Raw genomic sequence first — 21,678 nt, forward strand, 5'->3', positions numbered from 1 at the left:
TGATATGGAGTAGTTCAAATTCACACTTATGTCTGTGGATATTCTAAAATACAGAAGCTGATGTCATTGCATGTGAAAAACTTCCAGATCTGTTCTTCAGGTTTCAAGAAGGAAAAGATTATAAAATTTGGTGAGGAAAAGGAACAGTTTTTCTTTCTTGCATCAGCACGTAGATGACCTGAATGACATTACAAAGGAAATGAAGATGTAACACAGGAAAGGCTGAAGAGAGGGTGCCAGCTGAGGGCAGAACCAGGAGACCCAAGACCAGGTGACAGGCATAATGAGGTTATCAGCTTGATGGATTCAGGAGGGCCAGGAAGAGTAACACGTGAATTGAAAACTGCTGCTTGCAATGGTGGCTTGCTTGTGAGGGAGGAACTAGTTCCCCTTTCCTGTCTTCCCAAAAGATGTGACAACAAAGGTCACGCTCATCTGCCTGCAAAATAGTATGTCTCTCTGTGGAGAAGTGTGTATGTGAGAATTGACAGTCCTCCCCTGAATCAATACTCACCTTTGTAAAGGAGAAAATGTTTCTGCTGAACTGATGGCTATTTCATCCCATTGCAAACCATAACAGATGGGTTTTCTTCAAACCTCTATGCATTTTAAGATTGTATTTACACTCACTAAGCAAGTCTTCTGTCTAAGAGGGGAAAAAAATAACGTTCTCCTGCTTCTTCATTTTCTCCCTCCCCCTGGTGCTGTGCTTTCCCAGAGCTGCTGGCTGGGTCTTACTTAGCTTTACTGCCTTCTGACTGAGCTGCTTCTGCTTGGAAAGCAGTTATCTGTGCCTCACCTCAGAGGTGGGAGTTCTGGCTCCTTTGGATTCAGCAGTGTAGGCTCCGTAACATAGTGTCAAGTACCAAATTGGGAAGCAGAGAAAAGTACAGCTGTCCTAGCAAAATTTCAGTCAGCAGAGTGTATTTAGCCAAAATGAAAATTCAGTCTGTGTGTCCAATAAATGCTGCTGCCGCCCAGCCTTCCATTTTTTTGGTCAGCAAATAGCTCTGCTGTTCTCTGTCATGTAGCAATCATGTCCTACCCTGAAGACAGGTGTGCATTTCAATGGTGTTTCTTGCTTTTTTTTTTTTAAATGCAAGATAGCAGTGTTTCATAAAAAGCTTTCCTGGGTCAGGACAAAAGCTGCCATGCATATGTAACATTGTGATTAGCATCTTGCAATGAACTGGCTAGTGTGCACGAAGTGCTATCTCCTGGTAGATGAAACAGCTGTCTTTTCCTGCAGCTGCTTTATCATAAAGCTACTGTTTGGGAAGGAAGCCCCAAGGACAACCTTCTTAAGTTCTCAGTGATTGTAACACACAGCACAACAGCGGTCCTGTCGGTGCCTTGCTTTTCTGCGAGATTGCCTTCCTCCTGTGTGAGCCCTGATGCCCAGCAATGCAAAAGCTGGGCTGGAGTGGCCTGTGCAGCACAGAAGCTCGAAGCAGGATCGAGCTGGCTCCCCTTGGGGGGAAAACCAACTGATCAGTCCAGATTTGCCCTCTGACAGGCCCAGAGGGCATGCCTGGCCAGACAGCACACTGGAGACCCCTGCCAATACCCCCCTCGAGGGAGCAGGAGTCTCTCAGGGGTAGCGAGGCAGGACAAGGCAGATCCGAGAGGAACCAAGAAGTCCCACCTCAGCCTCCCGGCCTGATAGTCCTTCCCAACCATCCCTCATCCGCTGCTGCTGGAGCAGGCAGAGCTGGCTGTGGCCAGTACTGGCACAAAGCAGCAGGCGCCGCTCTGACTGCCGCGGGCCACCACCTTGCCGTACGTCCTCGGCTGTCCTCAAACCACGCCAAAACGGGCTCAAACTGCCACAGCTGCCGCCACCCCCGCGCTCCCTCGCCGAAGAGGGCAGGGCAGAAGCGCCCTCACCAAGATGGCGGCCGCCCCACAGCGCAGCCCCTCACAAAGATGGCGGCAGCCGCGCGGACGCGCTGGGGCTATGGAGCGGCGTGAGAGCCTGCGCATGCGCGACTGCTGTCCGGCCGGGGACCATGGGCTGGAGGCGAGAGGGGCTGAGCGTGGCCCGGGAGGTGAGGCGGGGGGGCGGGGGCGATGGCGATGCCGCGGGGTACGGCACGGCTGGGCTTGGCAGAGGCGAGGCGAGGCGAGGCGGCTGCCGCCCTCCCTCCTCCCGCTGCGGAAGCAGCGTTTCCCTGGAGAGCGGTGGGTGTCGGGGAGGGCCGGGGCAGCGGGGGCTGCGCTGCGCTGCGCTGGTGCTGGGCCCGGCCGCCATCTTAATGTGCGATGGCAGCAGAGGTGGCCGAGGCGGGACTGCCTGTGCCGGGCCCTCCCGCGATCGGAAAGCTCGGTGCCCCGTCCTCTGTCCCAGGCCTTTGACCGAGCGATGGCGTTTGGTGCCCTTGTTCCTGCTGAGCCTTTGAACCAGTGCAGGGAGAGGCAGTAAGTGCTTGTGCCTGTGGAGGGTGCTGCGGCAAGCTCTTGCTCCTGGCTAGCAAATTGTGCACAGCCCGGCCTGTGTGTGCAGTGGAGAGTCAGCAGTGTGCTCGGCACGAGCTGCTGCTTTGAGGAACCCAGCAATAAACGGGCACATGAGGTGCCTGTGAGTCACAGCAAGGAGAAGGGGAAAAGACTGGGTTTTAAGAGTATGCCTGCCTTCTAAAGCTGCCTTTTTATTGTTGTGCTTGGGTGTTTTGTAATTTCCTGAGTGGCAGGAGGTCTGCTGGTAGGCTTTGTTTAAGCTTTGTATTTGTATAAACGAACTGAGGCATGTTAGTTAAGGTCTCTCTGAAGCATACTTCATTCTGGCTCCTGCACTGAACAGTGCTATCTGGACTGACTTGGAGGAGGCAGTGGAGAGCCCATAGTTTAAGTCTGTGGGTTGTGGATAATTTGGGGACAGCAAAAGCCTGAACCTTCCTGACAAATGGCTGAAATGGGGCAGAATCAATCCAGTGAATCTCGCTGGTCACCTCTCTGTCCTGAAGTCTTTCATATGAGCATATGCACAGCAGACCAAGATAGCCAGGGTGGAAAGGCCAGGGAAAGGACTTGGGGCTTGTCATATGTGCTTCATCAGCCAGTAAAGGTGAGTGTCCTACTGTATAATAAGAATGGGAGTTCGGTTTATTGTAGTTTTCTGGTCTATTTCATCTAGTTCTGCTTGAAACAGACATTTCTGGACACTCTAACCCAAATATAACCACCAAAGGGGTCCAGAGGGGAGTGTGCTGACTGTCCAAGCTTCTCTTCAGTGAGCCTAGCAGTGAGAGTTGAAATAATGAATTTTTGGTGGTTGTTGCTTGAGATGTGACAGACAAGTAGAGTTGAGATGGTAGGGTCTACCCTACCACCCTACCAGAGGGAGATGGTAAAAAGGGTGAGCCTGTCAGGAACCTGCTGGTCACAGAATGAAAAGGGACTGATTTTAGCTGCCACAGAAAGTTCTGGCAAAGTGTTTGGGGACTTGCGGTAGCTTTAGATTTACTTTTTTTTTTTAGGAGTTGTCACAATAGAACACACTACTTTTGAAAGGATTATAAAACTACTGTTCTTCTGTGTGTTATAGATGAAAACTTAACCTCTCAGTGCGAAGATACTACTAAAAGATAAAATCCTTCTCCCTTGCAGTGATACGAAAGATACTGAATAGAAGTTAGGAGGAAGAAAACAAAATCCCTTTAAGCCAGAGGAAGAGAGGGCTGTGTTTCAGGTGTCAGAATGCATGACAACCAAGATACTGATTTTGTAATTTAAACTTTTATTTGGTTCAGTGTTACCTTCTGAGCTGTTATGATTGTAAAGAAAACTTTCCAAATTAGTCTTACTATGACATGATGCATGGCTAGGTTTGAAAGGACTAATCTAGGCAGAGTCATGCTTGTTTGACTGAAGTCATGATGCTAAATGAATGCAATTTTCTATATAGACACTTATCAGATTAGCTTGCACTTACAAATTGCAGGTGTAATTGATATGACCTGGTTTCAGCTGATACAAATGTGTCTCCATAATGCGGTGGTTTGAACTTGGGCTGCTTCTTTCATATAGCTCTGTAGTCTTTCAACAGGCAGTCCTATTGATAATGCTGAGCTGCATAGAACTTCCTTGAGGAAACTTGTCAGGAAAATGAAACTAGGAAGACTGGTCTGTTTTGTAGCAAAATAGTGAAAATGGAAGGAGCGTAAGAGAGTGACAAGGATGATCAAAGGTGTGGAAAACTTCTATGCAAGAAGCAACTAAGCATACCAGGTCCTTTTAAGCTTGAAAACATGACTGCAAGGTGACCTAGTATAGGTCTATATCCTCTGCATGCTGTTTGTAACTTTAAACAAAGAATGAACATTCATTGTCAATACAAAATTAGGGCTATCAAATGAAACTAGCAGATGATGAGCTCGGAACAAACAAGAGGGGTTGGTTCTTCCCATAACCTGTGGCTGTGCTGTGGAACTCCTTGCCAGAGGGTGTTGTAGCCTTTAAAAATATACTTGTGGCTCAGACAACAACTGAAAAAAATTCATGGAAGCAAAAAAGTGGGGCTTTTAAATGCAAAGAGAACACCCTGCGCTCAGGCAGTGCCTGAGCTGCAAAATTTCAAGTGTGTGTTTGGAGAAAGTATTGTTATGTGTGTTGCTGCTTCTGACAAGGCAGTGGCTGATCAGTGTCTATGCAAGAGCATAATGAATAGGGAAAAGGCCAACATAGTCTTTACTCAGTAAAGCTGTTCTTGCAGGATTTTTCAAAAAGCTGTGGGTGGTGCCATGTGGTCATGTCTGTGTGCTGTCCTGTAAAGCCACTGGTCTGAGCTGAGGCAGGGTGGGCTAACTAGATAGTGTCTGCAAGGCTGAAGGAGGAGATGCAGGTAGGATCCAGACCTTTCTCCTTTACCAACACAGAGGGTTGTTCTGCAGCATTTCTTAGACTTTGCTGGTGGATCATCCTCTACTGTGTAGTAGCTTGTCTGCTAAATATTTCCAAGCACACTGTGGGCACAGCATCTGCGAAATGATTTGCCAGCATGCAAAATGATTCCAAGAGTGTGATGAAAATGGAAGTGTGTCCATGAACTGCAAGTTAGCATTTGAATTTAAACAAAACTCGTCTCCGCTGGACTGATTTAAATAATCCAGCCAAATTTGCGGATGCAGGAACCACTAATTCTTCTGTGAAAAGAACAGCTCAAGTGTGCTGGCAGGTGACAAGGCATGAGAAGACTGCTCGGGGAGGGTTTTTTTTCTTTGCCCCCACCTCTTCAGTTGGCTTTGATCTGTTTTATGAGGGTCAGAAGACAAAAACCTCATTACCTAACGCTGTTGGATGTTGACGTATGTGTGATATGGCTCTTTGCCAGTATCTTAATTAGGGAATTCATAAAAGCGGAGGGTGGATGCCAGTTCTTGAAAAGCGCTTTTAGCCTTTCTACTGGAAAGAAAGCTTTTATTAATTCATGTATTAAATGTATTAAAAGGGATCCAGCTCAACTCTGTAAGCAAAGCTGCTTCTTTTTCTCTTCTCTCTTTGTCTCTGCCTTTATGTAAGCCATTTCGGGCTCCCTGCCTAAGATGGTCCCAACAAATGAGATTTGTAATAAGCATGTAAGTCTGGATTGAAATCCGCTCCAGGTCCCTCTGGTTTAAAAAGCTCTCTAGACTGCAAGCGAGTATTGCCAGAATTCAACAAAAAAGGCTCAATGCCTTGTCATCCCTTGTGGAGCAAGGGAGGCATCTGGTCTTAGATCCCTGTGTGTGTCCAAAGCTGCTGAGACTTGACTTTCTGGAGTGGCTCTTGAGGAGCAGAAGAGTAGCTCTCTGTGCTCCAAGCTGCTGCCTGGATGTGAAGCACCTGTTTCACTTGCCCCTTTTAACTGACACTACTTAAAGATGTTGCTTCAAGTGAAGTCATGTGTCCCTGCTGTGGGCCATGTGAACCTGAGGAGTTGTCATGTGAGCTTTCTGCATGCTGCAGTTCAGTTCTGTCCCAGAGAATCCTCTTCACAGAACGGAGAGCGAGAAGGAGTAAGGGTTTGTCTTTGCAACTTATAAGCCACTGTGCTGAGATTGCCACTAAAAAGATAAACCAGTGTGACGTGCAGTGATGGTTCAGCTAAGTGAACCTGGCTCTTTGTTTTTATGTGGGCTTCCAGGAGGCCTAGGTACACACCCCAACTAACCTTCTCATGTATTAGTTAGTAGGAGGGAAAGCTTTCCATCCACAACAAGCTCAGGTGTGCACCTGTTTCTAGGATTGCTCTCCTGGAGAGCTGCTGCAAGGAATTATGCCAAAGCACAACCGGTTTTCTTGTGCTACAGCTTTACAGGTTACAGACCCCCTGGGAGTTTCCTCAGCAGCCCAGAGAGTAATCGGTAATTCCCAGGCATTGCTCTGGTTTCTCCCTGTGCTTATTTTCTATTTCTCTCTTTCCTTTGCCCTACAGTGAAAGTTACTTGAACGGCTGAGCAGCTGAGAGACTCCTAGCTTGCAGGAACAGATCCTAAATCCAAAGTGAGCCAATGGCACTGACATAACAAGACAGTGCTCTGCCCATAGTTTGGGTTGGTGTCTGAGGCTCCTTGTGTAAATGAGCCACCTTCAGGAGGCAGATAATATTGTCCTAATTTATAAGTAGGGGAACTGAGGCACAGTGAATGGATAACATCTGGGAATCCTCACTCTTGTCTTTCCTTACAACCCCTAATGCCCCAGACTAGCTTGAAGAAAAGAAATAGTGAGATTCTGGAGGAAATATATTTCGTTCATTCAGCAATCTGTTCTTCCTTACTTACTTTTTTTTTTATTATTATTTTCTGTCTCTTGTGCCCCCAGCTCAGCAAAGCTGATGATGCAGTTCTAGGGCATGTGGTTTATTAGCAAATTATTGCTCTCCAGCAGGGGACCCAAACTTTGGTTTTGATTTAAGAGCAGTAAAACCAGTTGAAACTTTTAAAGTATTATGTGGAATCTGGAGATTTTTAGTCAGCAGAAAGTAAAAGCATTGGCAGAGCTGGTGGAATATCCTCTTGTTACATGTCATGAAATGATGGAAGTATGGGCAGAGAATGTACTAGTGAGAGCAACTGCAAACTAAGCAGGAGGAGCAGTTCTGGAGGAGAGGATAGGAAGTGCAATGACATGGATAATTTAGTGGTGAGGTCGGCAGCTGACTAACCAAAGCTCTCATTAAATTGTGTTATTTAACATGATTTTTAAATGTGTTTCCAGAGAAGGCATGGTGCATTGTAATAAGTTTACTGGCTACAGAGGAGCCAGGTAATACATGCTGAAGTACCTCTTGCTGTGTGTGTATGTGAGGGTTTCCAACAGATAAGGGAGCAGAGACACAGTCATTTGCAAATGGTAGGAACTGGTGAGGGAGATGGTCACTCTTAAATTGGACTGGATGGACACCCCACCTCCACTCTACTGTCCTCTGCTGTTAAATTAACTTGCTGATAAGCATGGTCAGAGCTGACTTGGGTGAAGCCCTTGGTTGGCCCTGAAGCAGACTGGAGCAATGCATCTTGCTGACTGAGCCGTAGTGGATGACAGATAGTGATGAGCAGCTGGAATTAACATTCTTAACTGGCACAGCTGGATATGGAGGAGGACAATTAACTTTGCCCTGACCCAATGCATTTTCAACTAACATGCTTCAAAAATATCTGTGTCCCCATCCTGGCAAACCCAAGCATTGCCAAACACAGAAGCGCTATGCCCTGTGCTCTGGGATCAGGTGATGTGCCTTGGTGCTCCCCTTGGGCTCAGGGCAGGCTATGCAGGCACCTGTGGGAAGCTTGGCATCTCAACAGCCCTGGCAGAGTTGCCTAATAACAAGGGACTTTGAAATTGGTATCTGGTAAGGTGCAAAGATTTGAGCTTTGTTATATGTGGCCCCTTCCCCAGCTCTGCTGTGCTGCTTGCAGTGAGACTATTCAGCTGACTGGCTAAACTCCTTTTTGTGGTCTGCTTTGTTCTTCCCTTTATGTCAAGCCTCTTCTCCCATCCTGCTTGTTTATAATGCTTGCCTGCCTTTCCTGAGCAGAAGGTGTGAGATTGCTAATGAGCTCAGGATGGAGCTGATCCCCCAAAGCAGCAGTAATTAGGGATCACTACCTTTGATTTTGTTTCCCATATCACTGTTCTTGGGAGTGTTTGTGCTCTGGGCCACCTCTGAGGCTGATGTCCAGGCAGCTGGTGTGTCATTCCACTTCAGTACTTTACGTGGGACCATGCTGCCTCTTAGCTTCTGGTTTGAGAAGGCTCCCACCACAGAGAGGCATGCTGCCAGCCATCTAGCCAGCCTTGGCCTTGCTTGGAGAACCAGACACAGCAGGAGTGTTGCACTAAGTAGCTAAAAAGAGAAGTCATTGCCACCTCAGGGCACCAAGGACATTTTCTTTCAGGCTAGGACATTGTGTGCATATTATCTGATTAGTCCCACTGTTTTCCTGCTGGAAGCAAGCCTGAAAGTCAGAGTTTTCCTAAAGATGTCTATGCTCTGGTTGCCAGGCAGAAAAGAGGAATGATTCCCAGGAGAACTATTGTCTGTGGTAGGATTCCCTCCTGGGCAATCAGTTTGCACACAAGTAGATCAACCCTCTTGTACATATCCACAGTTATTCCCCTCCACAGGAGGACACGGAGGGAGGGTGGCCATTAGGAAACCTGACGAGGAGACACAAGGAGAAAACACCAGTGGTTTTCTGCATGGGAACATGTTGCTGCCAAAACTTGGTGCAGGTCAAAGGTGTGGAGGCGGTGGTGAACGCTCTCTTGAGCATACTGTGCAGACTGCTGTTGCTGTTGTAGATTTAGTTGAGTAAAAGAGATGGTAGGTATCAGTGTTTCACCTTCGTCCCCTCTTTACCCAACCAGACAGCTTAGGGTGCTTTGTAGTCACGTCCCATGAACTGCATCTGTTCACAGCACTAAATCAAGACCTTGTCCCTCAGGCTTTGGCCAAGGCCAGTCTCTCTCATTTGATCCTCATTTAATTGCATAAAGATGCCTTAGATCACATCTTTGCTTGTGGAGCCACATGCAAAGAAACTAGAACAGACTGGAACAGGATCAGATCTTAGCAAAAAGGTGCTGGCCAGCCACACAAGCAGGAGTGTTATAGCTGGCTTGGCATTGTCTGGGATTACAATGTCACAGTTGCCTGGGGTATAATACAGCCTGATCTGGGAGGCAATGGGCTCTCTGTGCTGTAATGTCTACACAGAGCTAGGGCTGTTTCTCCCTTGAGTTGGGGAGGAAGGAAGTGGAGTGGCTGAGCTGTCACCCTTCCCATCTGAGTGGGGATGGATCCATGTTAGCTGGGAGAGGAAATGACGGTGACTGGTGTGGTGTTTTTCAGATTGATGGACTGGAGGAGAAGCTGGCACGTTGCAGACAGAGCATGGAGGAGGTGGATCTTAAACTGCGCAGGGAGAAGCTCAGCCTTGAAGGAAGGTATTGATGACCATCTCCTTTCACAGCTGTGGCTGTGTACTTCAGCTAGCTGTCATCCTGCTGTAGTACTGAGCAAGGGCTCTTGAACGAATGGGAATGTGTGGTTCCCCATGACAAAACTCTCTTCCCCCACCTTTGGAGCTTACTTGGGGAACTTGCCAGGGTGAGTAGTTCAGTGATACATGGAGAGAGCTTTATCTTGTCAACAGCCTCATTCACCAAGCAGTGCCCAAAACGTGCCAGTTCATTTGCAGAGTTGGCTCCTGGCCTGCTAGGAAACAGCTCTGTGAGTCTGGCAAAGGTTCACTGCACACTGCTACTCAAGCCTTGCTGAAGCTGCCTGAGTTCAATCAGGGGAGATGTGCAGCAACTACTACTGAGGGCCAAACCAGGCTAGGATGCAACTGCAAAAGAGGCTGAGGGAAATTACTCTTATCTGTGCCTGTTTTGCAGATGTGTCTGGATGTAGGGATGCAGTGACATACTGGCTTTCCTTGGGAAAGGGAAGAGGGACAATTCCCCTGAAATCTGTCACTGACATAGAAAAGGCAACTGTAGGTTTCTAGAGCTGGGACTCGAGCAAGGACGTTGTCGTGGTTTCAGCCCAGCCGGTAACAAAGGACCACGCAGCCGCTCGCTCACTCCTCCCGCCCCCCTCCGGTGGGATAGGGAGGAGACGGAGGAGAGAAAAGAAAAAAAAACCTGGAACCTCGAGGGTTGAGATAAGGGCAGTTTACTGGGACAACACAAAAAAAAAGGTTACAACAACGGTACTAATGAAAGAATATACAAAAAGAGTGATGCACAGTGCAACTGCTCACCACCGGGAACCCAACGCTCTGCCACTTCCCCCACCGAAAGTGGAGAGCGCTCCCCCCCCCAGCCCGCTCCCCATTTATATACCGAGCATGATGTCACATGGTATGGAATAGCTCCTTGGCTAGTTCAGGTCAGCTGCCCTGGCTATGCCCCCCCACCTCCCAGGTTCCTGTAAAAATTAACTCTATCCCAGCTGAACCCAGGACATTATCCACCCCTTACTCTATACCATTTACATCATGCCCAGATCTTATATTTTCCAATCAACCACTACCACTTTCCTTGTCTTATATATATATATATGTATATGGACACCCCCCCCTACACACAAATAGTATTCCCTTAGTCGATGGGCTGTCCCTCCAATGTGTCCATCAATTTTATTTAGTCCATGACTTTGGGGCTCCATCTGTTGTAACAGTTCTTCAGGATAAGAGAGATGGTGTGAGGTGTTAGGTTGTTGTATGCTGCCTCTGGAACTTGTGGCTGGTACATTTGGTGCAACCCACACCCTTGGCCTGCAGGTCGAAGAGGCTGATCTTGAGGGAATTGCTGGGCACCAGTTCAAGTTCTGTCACTGTTGTACTTGGCTCAGTTTCAAAGTCCATCCTTCAGTCATTTGGGTAATTCTTACAGTAATACCCTTGATATGGCATATAGACACTATAGATACAATGACATACATTGGCAGGTTATTTAGCAGTTAAATATCATACAGCCTAATTCACTGGCTATTCTCTCCCAAAATCAAATCTCCCTGAGGTACACATCGAACTTCCCCATCCTTCTGCATCACCCACCAGGTGTACCCAGGTCCCTGAGCAAAAACAACCCCTTGGATGGGTTTGTCTCTGCTTGAGGGGGGACTAACCCAGACTGTCTTTCCTAACATACTCCTCATGCGCACTACAGGGACTTTATCCCCTTCTACAGTATGTGGAAGTCTTGGTTGGGCAGGGCCAGCCCGATTGGCGGATCTTCTAGTATTAACTAACCAGGTGGCTTTTGTTAAATGTGTATCCCAATGTTTGAAAGTTCCACCCCACATTGCTCTCAATGTAGTTTTCAGCAGTCCATTGTATCGTTCGATTTTTCCGGAGGCTGGTGCGTGATAAGGGATGTGATATACCCACTCAATGCCATGCTCTTTGGCCCAGGCGTCTATGAGGTTGTTTCAGAAGTGAGTCCCGTTGTCTGACTCGATTCTTTCTGGGGTGCCGTGTTGCCATAAAACTTTCTCTTCAAGGCCCAGGATAGTGTTCTGGGCAGTGGCGTGGGACACAGGATATGTTTCCAGCCATCCAGTGGTTGCTTCCACCATTGTAAGCACATGGCACTTGCCTTGGCGGGTTCGTGGGAGTGTGATATAGTCAATTTGCCAGGCCCCCCACTGTTTATATTTCAGCCATCGCCCTCCACACGACAGGGGTTTTAACCGCTTGGCTTGCTTAATTGCAGCACATGTTTCACATTCATGGATAACCTGTGCAATAGTGTCCATGGTCAAGTCCACCCCTCAATCACGAGCCCATCTATATGTTGCATCTCTTCCCTGATGGCCCGAGGTATCATGGGCCCACTGAGCCATAAATAGCTCACCCCTATGTTGCCAGTCCAGGTCCACCTGAGACACTTCAATCTTGGCGGCCTGATCTGCCTGCTGGTTGTTTTGATGTTCTTCAGTGGCCCGACTCTTGGGTTCATGAGCATCTACGTGACGTACTTTTACCACTAGCTTCTCTATCCGAACAGCAATATCTTGCCACAGTGCGGCCGCCCAGATGGGTTTACCTCTGCACTGCCAGTTCCTCTTCTTCCATTGCTGTAGCCACCCCCACAGGGCATTTGCCACCATCCATGAGTCAGTATAGAGATAGAGCACTGGCCACTTCTCTCTTTCAGCAATGTCTAACGCTACCTGGATGGCTTTCACCTCTGCAAACTGACTCGATTCACCTTCTCCTTCAGCAGTTTCTGCGACTTGTCGTGTAGGACTCCATACAGCAGCCTTCCACCTCCGATGTTTTCCCACAATGCGACAGGACCCATCAGTGAACAGGGCATATTGCCTCTCATTTTCTGGCAGTTTATTATACAGCGGGGCCTCCTCAGCCCGTGTCACCTCCTCCTCTGGCGACATTCTAAAATCTTTGCCTTCTGGCCAGTCCGTGATCACTTCCACAATTCCTGGGCGACTGGGGTTTCCTATGCGAGCTCGTTGTGTGATCAGTGCGGCCCACTTACTCCACGTGGCATCAGTTGCATGATGTGTAGAGGAGACTTTCCCTTTGAACATCCAGCCCAGCACTGGCAGTCGGGGTGCTAAGAGGAGCTGTGTTTCAGTACCAACCACTTCTGAGGCGGTTCGAACTCCTTCATATGCTGCCAATATCTCTTTTTCAGTTGGAGTATAGCGAGCCTTGGATCCTCTGTATCCCCGACTCCAAAACCCCAGGGGTCGGCCTCGGGTCTCCCCAGGTGCTTTGTGCCAGAGGCTCCAGGTAGGGCCATTCTCCCCAGCTGCACTATAGAGCACATTTTTAACATCTTGTCCTGCCCGGACTGGCCCAAGAGCTACTGCATGAACAATCTCCCACTTAATTTGTTCAAAGGCTTGTCATTGCTCAGGCCCCCATTTAAAATCATTCTTCTTCCGGGTAACTTGGTAGAGAGGACTTACAATTTGACTGTAATTTGGAATATGCATTCTCCAAAAGCCCACAACACCTAAGAAAGCCTGTGTTTCCTTTTTATTAGTCGGTGGGGACATAGCTGCTATTTTGTTGATCACATCCATAGGGATCTGACGACGCCTGTCTTGCCATTTTACTCCTAAGAACTGGATCTCCTGTGCAAGTCCCTTGACCTTACTTTCTTTTATGGCAAAACCAGCCTTCAAAAGGATTTTGATTATTTTCTTCCCTTTCTCAAAAACTTCTTCTGCCATATTGCCCCATACAATGATGTCATCAATGTATTGCAGGTGTTCTGGAGCTTCACCTTTTTCCAGTGCAGCCTGGATCAGTCCATGGCAAATAGTGGGGCTGTGTTTCCACCCCTGGGGCAGTCGATTCCAGGTGTACTGGACGCCCCTCCAAGTGAAAGCAAACTGTGGCCTGCACTCCGCTGCCAAAGGAATGGAGAAAAATGCATTAGCAATGTCAATTGTGGCATACCACTTAGCTGCCTTTGATTCCAGTTCATATTGAAGCTCTAACATATCTGGCACAGCAGCGCTCAACAGTGGCGTGACTTCATTCAGCCCACGATAATCTACTGTTAGTCTCCATTCCCCATTAGATTTCCGCACGGGCCATATGGGACTATTAAAAGGTGAGTGAGTCTTGCTGATCACTCCTTGGCTCTCCAGTTGGCAAATCAGCTTATGGATGGGGATGAGGGAGTCTCGGTTGGTGCGATATTGCCGCCGGTGCACCATCGTGGTAGCAATTGGCACGTGTTGTTCTTCAACCTTCAGCAACCCCGCAACCGAAGGGTCTTGAGAGAGACCAGGCAGGGTAGACAGCTGTTCAATCTCCTCCGTCTCCAATGCAGCTATACCAAAGGCCCAACGGTACCCTTTGGGGTCCTTGAAATACCCCCTCCTGAGATAATCTATACCAAGGATGCACGGGGCCTCTGGGCCAGTTGCAATGGGGTGTTTATGCCACTCATTCCCGGTTAGACTCATTTCAGCTTCCAATACGGTTAGCTCTTGGGATCCCCCTGTCACACCAGAGATATAGATGGGTTCTGCCCCTTTATAACTCGATGGCATTAGGGTGCATTGTGCACCAGTGTCTGCTAGAGCCTTATATTCCTGTGGGTCTGATGTGCCAGGCCATCGAATCCACACTGTCCAGTAGACTCAGTTGTCCCTCTCCTCCACCTGGCTGGAGGCAGGGCCCCTCTAATCCTGGTTAGAATATCTGTTACTCACTTTTCGCACATGTGAATCAGAAGTCCCTTCAAGAGGATCAGAAATGGCATCAGCCCATCTACTGCATCTGGGGCACTGCTCACGGGAAACTGGAGCAGCAGTTTTCCAAGAAGAATCCTCTTTTCTGGTTGCTTTTTCTCGCAACTCCCGTACCCGTGCATCCAGGACTGAGGTAGGTTTTCCATCCCACTTCCTCATGTCCTCTCCATGGTCACACAGGTAAAACCACAGGTTACCCTGTCGTGTGTACTTTCTCTCTCCTCTTTCTTGGGCAGAGGAATGCTTACTCCCAATAGCTGCAATGCGGGCCTGTACAGGTGGGGAGGAGGACATATCCACTTTGAATTGCTGGAACTCTCGGGACAATTCCTCTACAGCCGAGACACAGGCCCGTAGGGAGGAAGAGAGACTTCCTTCGTATTGCCGGAGTTGGACAGCCAATTCATCCACCTTTTGTCCATAGCCTTCTTTCCAGGACATTACTGCCAATGAGTTGGCATAGGTTGGTGGTGCACTTCATAGAAACTTCCGCCACATCGGTTGTGTGCATTGGACTTCACCTGGATCTGTGGGTGACTGCGCATTTTCTGGATCATTATAAATCACCTCCAGCACGGCTAATTCCCTCAGGTACTGGATACCTCTCTCCATGGTGGTCCACTTGCCTTGGTGACATGTAACTTCATCCTTGAAGGGGTATCTTTCCTTTACACCTAACAGAAGTCGCCTCCAGAGGCTGAGGACTTGTGTTTTTCTCCCAATCGCCTTGTTGATGCCCCCTTCCCTAGACAGAGATCCCAACTACTTGGCTTCCTTACCCTCTAATTCCACACTACTAGCCCCATTATCCCAGCATCGGAGGAGCCAGGTAACAATGTGCTCACCTGGGTGGCGGCTAAAATCTTTTCACATGTCATGCAACTCAGGGATAGAGATTGGGTAATTATTTCAGGTTCTGCCTCTTCCTCCTGTTCTCGTGATGACCCTGGTTCATCTTTATCTCTCACTAAGCGAACTGATTTCTTTGTGTGTTTCTTTTTCTGTACAGGGGCGACTGATACTGGCACAGGTTGGTTCTCTGGTTTAGCTGCAGTATCTGTCACTGGGGTTGGGGTAGCCACGGTCCCTGTTGCCCTGTTTTCCATCTTTTCCCCCTGAGGGTGCTGCCTAATATCGTAGATACTGGCCAGGGCCCAGCACAGTGCAGCGAGTTGCACGTCTTTGGAATAGCCACAGCATTTTTCTTTCAAATATTCTACCACTTCATGAGGGTTCTGTAGTTGTTCGGGAGTGAACTTCCAAGCCACTGGAGGTGAGAAGTCTAGATACCTGCCCATATCCTCCCACATGCCATGCCACCCATGAATATCCAGCTTTGGGGCAGATCTCTGGGTGGTACTCTTAAAGAGCCTTTTTGTAGCCCTAAACAAGACCTGAAACATATTCAGGAGGCATAGCACTAACAGCACACTGGCTTGTGCATCCCAAGGATATTCAAAATTCTCAAAAGCTGTTGTAATTAGTCGGAAGGAGAGAAGGGAGGCGAACGGACGGGGGGAAGTATCCCCCCCCAACTTCCCCATGGATTGAGTGTAATTACCAATAAAATCCGATCGAAGTTGCCCGAAGTATGGAAATGATATCACTGCCTCATACAGATACCAGCTTAACCTCATGACCAGTGATGTAATCATTTCACAAGTCGACATTGCCCAGTACAGCAAAATGATAATCCCAATCACTCTCCCAGAGGTGAGAAACGTAACTACAGGCAATACATAAAGCATATAAGAACTTACAAAACGCCACCATGTAAACAAATGAACTAACATTGTGACTAACATCTATTTATCTAATATAAGAAATGCATATGACAAATTTGTTTCAACATGCTCTGGCCAGATCTGTCGTTATCTCAACCCTTCGTGCCCCACGTTGGGTGCCAAAAAGGACTGTCGTGGTTTCAGCCCAGCCGGTAACAAAGGACCACGCAGCCGCTCGCTCACTCCTCCCGCCCCCCTCCGGTGGGATAGGGAGGAGACAGAGGAGAGAAAAGAAAAAAAAACCTGGAACCTCGAGGGTTGAGATAAGGGCAGTTTACTGGGACAACACAAAAAAAAAGGTTACAACAACAACAACGGTACTAATGAAAGAATATACAAAAAGAGTGATGCACAGTGCAACTGCTCACCACCTGGAACCCAACACTGCCACTTCCCCCACGGAAAGTGGAGAGCGCTCCCCATTTATATATACTGAGCATGATGTCACATGGTATGGAATAGCTCCTTGGCTAGTTCAGGTCAGCTGCCCTGGCTATGCCCCCCCACCTCCCAGGTTCCTGTAAAAATTAACTCTATCCCAGCTGAACCCAGGACAGACTTCGACCTGGATTTTGTAGCAGACACAGGCAGAACCTGCTATTTCTCTAGAGTGTGAAGCAAGAGATCCTACATCTCCCAGCTGATTCTCAAATCTTTCCGCTTGAGGATGTTCTTTAAGTCACCAACATCCTACTGCTCTGCTCCTAGCAAAAAAGGCTGGGAAGCTCAATCATAGGTCCTCTTGGTCCTGGTGTCTGCTCTACAGTACTGTCCTACAGAACCCAGTTAGAAATGATCCTAGCAGTGGTGACATCTCCACACCCTGATACTTAGCAGCCTCAGCTTAACTTCTTTGTTCCTCCTTTCCACTCTCTCTCTTTCTCCCCCTGCTGCCCTTTACTGGGGTTCTATATCCCTGTGCATATTTGGACAGGGTCTTGCGTCCTCCTGTCCCTCATCTCTCTAGCTCCTCATCTCAACAGTCCTATTCTAGGCCTAAATTCTTCTTATGTTGACTGTCTGTATTCTTTATCTGGTACTTAGGTGGCCAACAACCAAACCTACAGCTGGAGTAACTTGACAGGATGGAGTGTATCTGTATGACTTCTCTCTGAAATATAGGGTGTAGAGCAAAGAATAAGGAATAGGGATTCCTGGGGCCTTTTCTGAATTTTACAGTTTGTATGGAGATGGAAACAGAAATTCTGTTGCCCTAATCCAGACCATTTGAAAAACCATGGAGGAAGGTACCATGATCAAAATTATTGATTTAGTGACCAGTACACAAAGGAGAGCTCTGCTTTCCCATTTTGAAGTTCAGTTGTCATGGTTTCTTCATGTCTTATTCTCAAAGCCTCTTCTGTTGACTGTATTCACAAGGCAAGTTTCTAAGTAGCAGCTCAGTCATGTTGATAAATCTGTCTTCTCACTTCCTCCTGGCTGCGCTCCACATTGCCTTTCCCCAGTTGCCTTTAAGAGCTCTTTCTTCTCCTGCTGCTCTGCCATAGCTTGCTTTCTTGCCATCCCTTTCTTAACTAGTTGTATACATAGATTTGGATCTCTTTCCTCCTACAGGTTCTTGCTCTGCCCCAAGGGAAACAACAAACTTTGTTACACTTACTGCCTTCTCTGTCTGCTCTGAACCAGGAGATAATTTGTTAGTGCACGTTTATTTATATGCACAGTTTGAAAGGAGTGACCATGTCCTCACTGCCATAATGGAAACGCTGCTGCTTTCAGGCAATTTGTTTTGCTTTTGTATTTTAAACTGTGTATTAATTAATCATCTCATGCAGTGCGAGACAAGGGCTGGGTTGGTCTGACTTACTCTTTATTGTTATTATCCTGACTCTTCAGTCTAATAACAGGTTGTTTAACTGGTTGTTACTGGGCTTGGATTCAGCTTGTTTCCTTGAGTTGACCAATTTGTGTAAATTGGATACCTCTGACAAAGGGATCCCAGCTTCAATTGGTGAGAAGAATTAGCATTCCAGCACTGAGCCACATGTGCTGGAGGGGCAGCATCCTGCAGAGAGCATGTAGGGGCCCTGCCCCATCCTGTAGCTGTGGGAGAACTTCCTACCCCACCTGGGGGAACAGAGTAGGGGACTCTGACACACAGACCCCTTTCTAGCCTGCTTGCATACACTGACACTGTCCTGAAAGGAGAGATATGAAGCAGTTTGGGGGAAGGAAAAAATAATCTAAAACTGCTGCATCTCTTCTCTTGCACAGCTGGGCGTTTCTAAACTGTCACCTCTCCACAGTGCAGGGTGAGGGGCTCATTCTGTAAGCAGATATCCCCGGCAGTGGGACAGTCTCTCTTCCCTTATATAAGCAAAGAAATAGGCTGTGTTGTGCCTCACAGGTAATGAACTCCTCTTCTCATTACAGAAAGTCACTGGAGAGAGAGAGAAACATCCTAATGACCAAAGTGGACAACTATGGTAAGAGCTTCATTAAAAATGGTCCCTCTGGGCTGGATGGGATCAGTGCTGCAGCTTAGCTTCGTCTTCAAGCTCCTGCCACCTCTGACTTCTGCGTTTGAATTTAGGTTCAACCAAGGGGAGCTAGACTGAGGGAAACCTAGTCAGCATATTATAATAGGAGTCTAGCCTGCTTGAGCTGTGCTATCATAGGGTGGAAAAAAAAAGCATCAGCTAATGAGAGGGGAAAGATGCCTCTTTCACATACCCCAAATTACCAGTCTTAGATAATCTTAGCCAACAGATTGACTTGAGTGGCTTTTAACATCCCTCCCTCTTTTTTTTTTTTTTTTTTTTCTTTTTTAATAGAGGCTTGCTAAGCAAGCTGGCAAGTGCTGTCTAGAGTGTAGCAAAGTATACCTTCCTTGGGGAAGGTTCTCACTACATCAGTTTCTGGGGCTGTTCAGCCCACAAGCACAGGGCTTCACACTGATGTGCTACCTGCAATTCCAGAGAGCCAGGGTCTTTCCTTGCTGCAAGTCCTGCTGTAGACAGTTAAAATGAGAGTCCCTCTGAGCTACCACACCTTTGACAGCAGTTTCATTCCACTAGGGATGCTGCTTTGCCTGTCTCTGGCTCCTGGTGTTGATCAGTGTGTTAACTGTTTAACAGCACTCTGCAGCAGTGCAAGCACCAGAGCTCACACAAGGGAAAGAAGCACAAGTGTTCTTTTAGGCCTGGAGAGTTGAAAGCTGGGATATGGCCAGCAAATTTGTAATTTTAACTCATTTAAAGGACTGTTTCCAGAAGACTAACAGTTATTTTAAGCAGATCCAAAGCAGTTCCCTAAGGGCCTACCACTAGAGACAGCAGAGGCATAAGACTCTGCACGTCACTGCCACCCTTTTACCAGCAGTCAGCTATTGCTGCTAGCATCAACAGAGCAATCTGACAGGCTGCTCAGACAGCAGCACCAGCCTCACCTAATGGTGATGGCTGCTTCTCCTCTAACAGAACAGACAGTGCATGTGCACAGTCTTTTTAGATCACTGCTGTGGCCTCTGATTAAATCTCTGCTTATTCCAGCTGACACTTGAGGCCATGAACTGCAGTTTCTGACAACAGCATTGCTTTCATCAGTTTAAGCTGGCACTGCTGTGCTTGGGGTTATATGACCTCTTGCCCCTACCACCTCCTCTGTAGCCTTGCAGATTCAAGCAGTTTGCTCTGTGGTTGCATGAGAATGCTTGTACTATGTGAAGAATGGGGGCAGAAAGAACAGCTAAAAGCCTCTTTTGATACCAGCACCAGTTTGGAAACCTGCAGCACCAGGGCATTCCTGCTGGAGGCTGCTAGTGCAAACTAGAGGCAGTAACTTGTGCAGTCACTGCAGCTGAATTCAGCAGCAAGAGCAGTCTGGCTCTGGAGACAGTCTGCACCCAACTTTAGCCTGCAGAATAACTATTGCTGTTTGGCCATGCAATGTGTAATGCTGTAGGCCTTGCTTCTTGCCTATACCATCCAGCAAAGTCTTGTGGAACAGAACTAGCAAGAATGGGGTTCTCATCTTTAGTAAAGCAAATGGAACAGAAATGGACATCCGTAGGACTCCATACTTTTGGTAGCCACTTCCTCCGCTCTGCATCCATGTTTCTTCTTTTGAAAACCAGGGCCAGAGAAAGTGACCTGTCTCTAAAAAGCTGCAGACTCCAACAGAATGACTGTCCAGGCTCAGACCTGTTCCACACTCATCCTTCTGCAGCACAAGGAAACACAGATTCTGCAACATTCAAAGGTGGCCACAGTTGTATTTAAGTAAATCTAAGCACTAGGAAAAGGTATCAGTTTGTTATGTCTAGAAGATAGTAGAAATAGCTCTCTTAACCTCTGTCGTCTTCATTCTCTTAGGGAACAAGCAATTATTCTAATGACCCATTCTGTCCTTAGTAAGGTCCTAGAACAAGGTCATTTGCAAACAGGAACTGGTCTGGCACTGAAGTATTTCCAAGCACAGCTACTGAGATTGACAGGATGAGAGTTAGCAAATGAAAGGGTTCCTGCTACTTTACTTCCTGTTCAGCACATCTTGTAATTGGCAGCTTTGCATACTGATCCCAAAAGAGTTGCTCATGGCCAAGGTAGCATTGTGCTTTTAAGACAGTTTTGAAAGGAGATGTAGCTCCAAGACAAAAGAACATTCACAGGCAAGGCTTTTGTTTGTTTCCCAGAGAAAGAACTGAGCGTGCTTCGTAAGGAAAATCGCAAGAATGCTGCCCTTGCTGTGGCCATGGGGTTGCTGATTGCTTTTATTTACACCTGCTGGACAATGTGATTGCACTCAAGAATTCTCCCCGCTGACCAAATGACTCTCCTGCAAGGAGCTCTTCAACCTCTCACCACTGTGCCTCCCCCAAGGGTGAGGATCAGCATTTCAAATTGCTGTTCTTGTTTATCCTTTCCAAGCCTCATTGTAGGGAAGCTTTTTCTCTGAGAATTGGGGGGTACAGAAGACAAACCGGAAATAACAGCACACCTGCAATTGGAAATAGGGTCAAGCAGCACCTGAAGCTCTGTCTTACCCAATATGCAGTCAAGACCATCCAGCCAATATGCAGGAAGGCAATACATTCTCCTTTTGAAGAGGACCTCTATGGTTGCAGACCAGTGCTCTCTGCCTAGCCCAGTCAGAATACAGGCCACCACCTTGGTTCCTGTGACTCAGCCATAAGCTGAAAGGACACCAAGCTCTTTGAATCAAAGGGTATTGTGACCTAAAGACTCCATGTGTTCCCAGAGCTGAGCTACACAAAGATGCTTACTCCTCCACACTGACTTACAGGACCAAAGGAATCCTACCTCCACAAAAACAGATGAGAGGTAGGTATCTCTTTTTCTGCAAGCAGGTACCATCCAACTTGAGATCTGGGTGCTTGGGCTTGGAGAAGATCTACCTACCCCTCCAGTGCATCAGAGCTTGGTAGCCATTTTGTGCCTCTGAGAATCAACACTTGCAGAAGAGAATTTACTATCGACTCCCAGGGATGGAAGTGCCTCTGCAAGGCTTTAAATAAAATAATTTGACCTTGTAACTTCCTGGTTTTCTTTTTTTCCTGTTTTGTAACATGTTTCTCAGCCACTACTTTATTCTCATCCTACCATGTCCCTGCTGGCACACATTGCACCACAGTAAGCCTAGACTGGGTTAGGCACTTAACATCCTTGGTCAGCGAGGTCTCAGCAG

General features: G+C 47.5%; 1 protein-coding gene across 2 annotated transcripts; it reads left to right on the plus strand.

The window, feature by feature from the left end:
- Positions 1-1,928: 1,928 nt before the first annotated feature.
- On the plus strand, positions 1,929-21,526 carry CCDC167 (coiled-coil domain containing 167). Of its 2 annotated transcripts, XR_008237916.1 has the most exons (5): positions 1,991-2,048; positions 9,335-9,429; positions 18,406-18,458; positions 20,666-20,853; positions 21,341-21,526. XR_008237916.1 is itself a non-coding variant. In XM_052805783.1 (4 exons), exons 1-4 carry the CDS (start codon positions 2,010-2,012, stop codon positions 20,767-20,769), a joined length of 291 nt encoding a protein of 96 aa, XP_052661743.1. In that variant the 5' UTR covers positions 1,929-2,009; the 3' UTR covers positions 20,770-21,526. The 2 variants fall into 2 exon arrangements, 1 of the variants encoding a protein (XP_052661743.1); XM_052805783.1 differs by having other exon boundaries at positions 1,929-2,048; positions 20,666-21,526.
- The last annotated feature ends 152 nt before the right edge of the window (positions 21,527-21,678 follow it).

The sequence above is a fragment of the Harpia harpyja genome, chromosome 13, assembly GCF_026419915.1.
Source record: "Harpia harpyja isolate bHarHar1 chromosome 13, bHarHar1 primary haplotype, whole genome shotgun sequence".
Lineage (NCBI taxonomy): Eukaryota > Metazoa > Chordata > Aves > Accipitriformes > Accipitridae > Harpia > Harpia harpyja.